This window comes from Aphanomyces invadans (genome assembly GCF_000520115.1).
Source record: "Aphanomyces invadans strain NJM9701 unplaced genomic scaffold supercont1.115, whole genome shotgun sequence".
In the NCBI taxonomy this organism is placed as follows: Eukaryota; Oomycota; class Saprolegniomycetes; order Saprolegniales; family Verrucalvaceae; genus Aphanomyces; species Aphanomyces invadans.
The window spans coordinates 50,320-51,130 of record NW_008580260.1 but is presented as its reverse complement, the minus strand read 5'-3'; the positions used below and the strand labels follow the sequence as shown (position 1 = coordinate 51,130).

The 811-nt window shown below is 48.6% G+C and overlaps 1 protein-coding gene across 1 annotated transcript in view; it reads right to left on the bottom strand.

Annotated features, from left to right (window-relative positions):
* Nucleotides 1-811, bottom strand: part of H310_14964 (hypothetical protein) — a gene marked incomplete at both ends in the record, with an annotated part of 4,382 nt that overhangs the window by 1,943 nt on the left and 1,628 nt on the right. The window contains one exon of the mRNA XM_008882944.1: nucleotides 226-336. Coding sequence (XP_008881166.1) covers nucleotides 226-336 — 111 coding nt within the window. The remainder of the gene's footprint in view (nucleotides 1-225; nucleotides 337-811) is intronic.

Below are 811 nucleotides of genomic sequence, written 5' to 3'. Positions count from 1 at the left end.
CTTTGGTCACGACCAAGGGTTTAGTTTCTGGCGTTCCTGCATGGCGGTTTGAGCTTGTGCGCTGTGCCAGCACTGTTTCGACAAACGGCCACGTGCCAATTTTGCCTGTCCACCATGTCCCGCCGTCATCGTTGAACCGCGGCCGCGCAACGGCTGTGAGGAACATGACTTTGGTCAAAAAGCGTTGCTCTTGCACTTTCGTTCGGGTTCACTCTCGCCGGGCACAAGATAGTACGTACGACTCGTCTTGGTGAGATAAAACCATTTCTCATCAACATTCACGTAGGTCAGAAGCTCATCAAGCTCCATATCTTGGCGCACAAAGGTCATCGCGAACTTTAAACGGCTGTACTTGTTTGCTAAGGTCAGCACAGGCTTTATGGCATTTGAGTGAGACCGGAACATACCCAGCTTGAGGTAGCGATGTAGGGATCCTCGGCTTATGCCTGTTATGTGGAATTTATTTAACAATGTTGTTTATACGAGGTTATGTCAATGTAGTGTGAGCAGATATGGAGCGCAGTGTCGTACGATTAGCCAGAGGGACTTGCAAAAGCTTAGCTTTAACCTCAGCTGCTGTAAATGCATACATTCTGCCAACCTTGCCTTTCTCTTTGCTTGAAACTGACACGTTCATGCTGCCTTCGGTAACACCCTGGCTCTTTGCACGAGCGAGCACTTTGCGAATCGTTGCAGGGTGGCAATTGTATTTGTCAGCATGATACTTACTAAATCCATTTGGAAGTCTTGCGGAGTAGACTCCATTGCTCTTTAGCAAGGTCTCACGAAGGATTGCTTCGCGCTCTTCGTT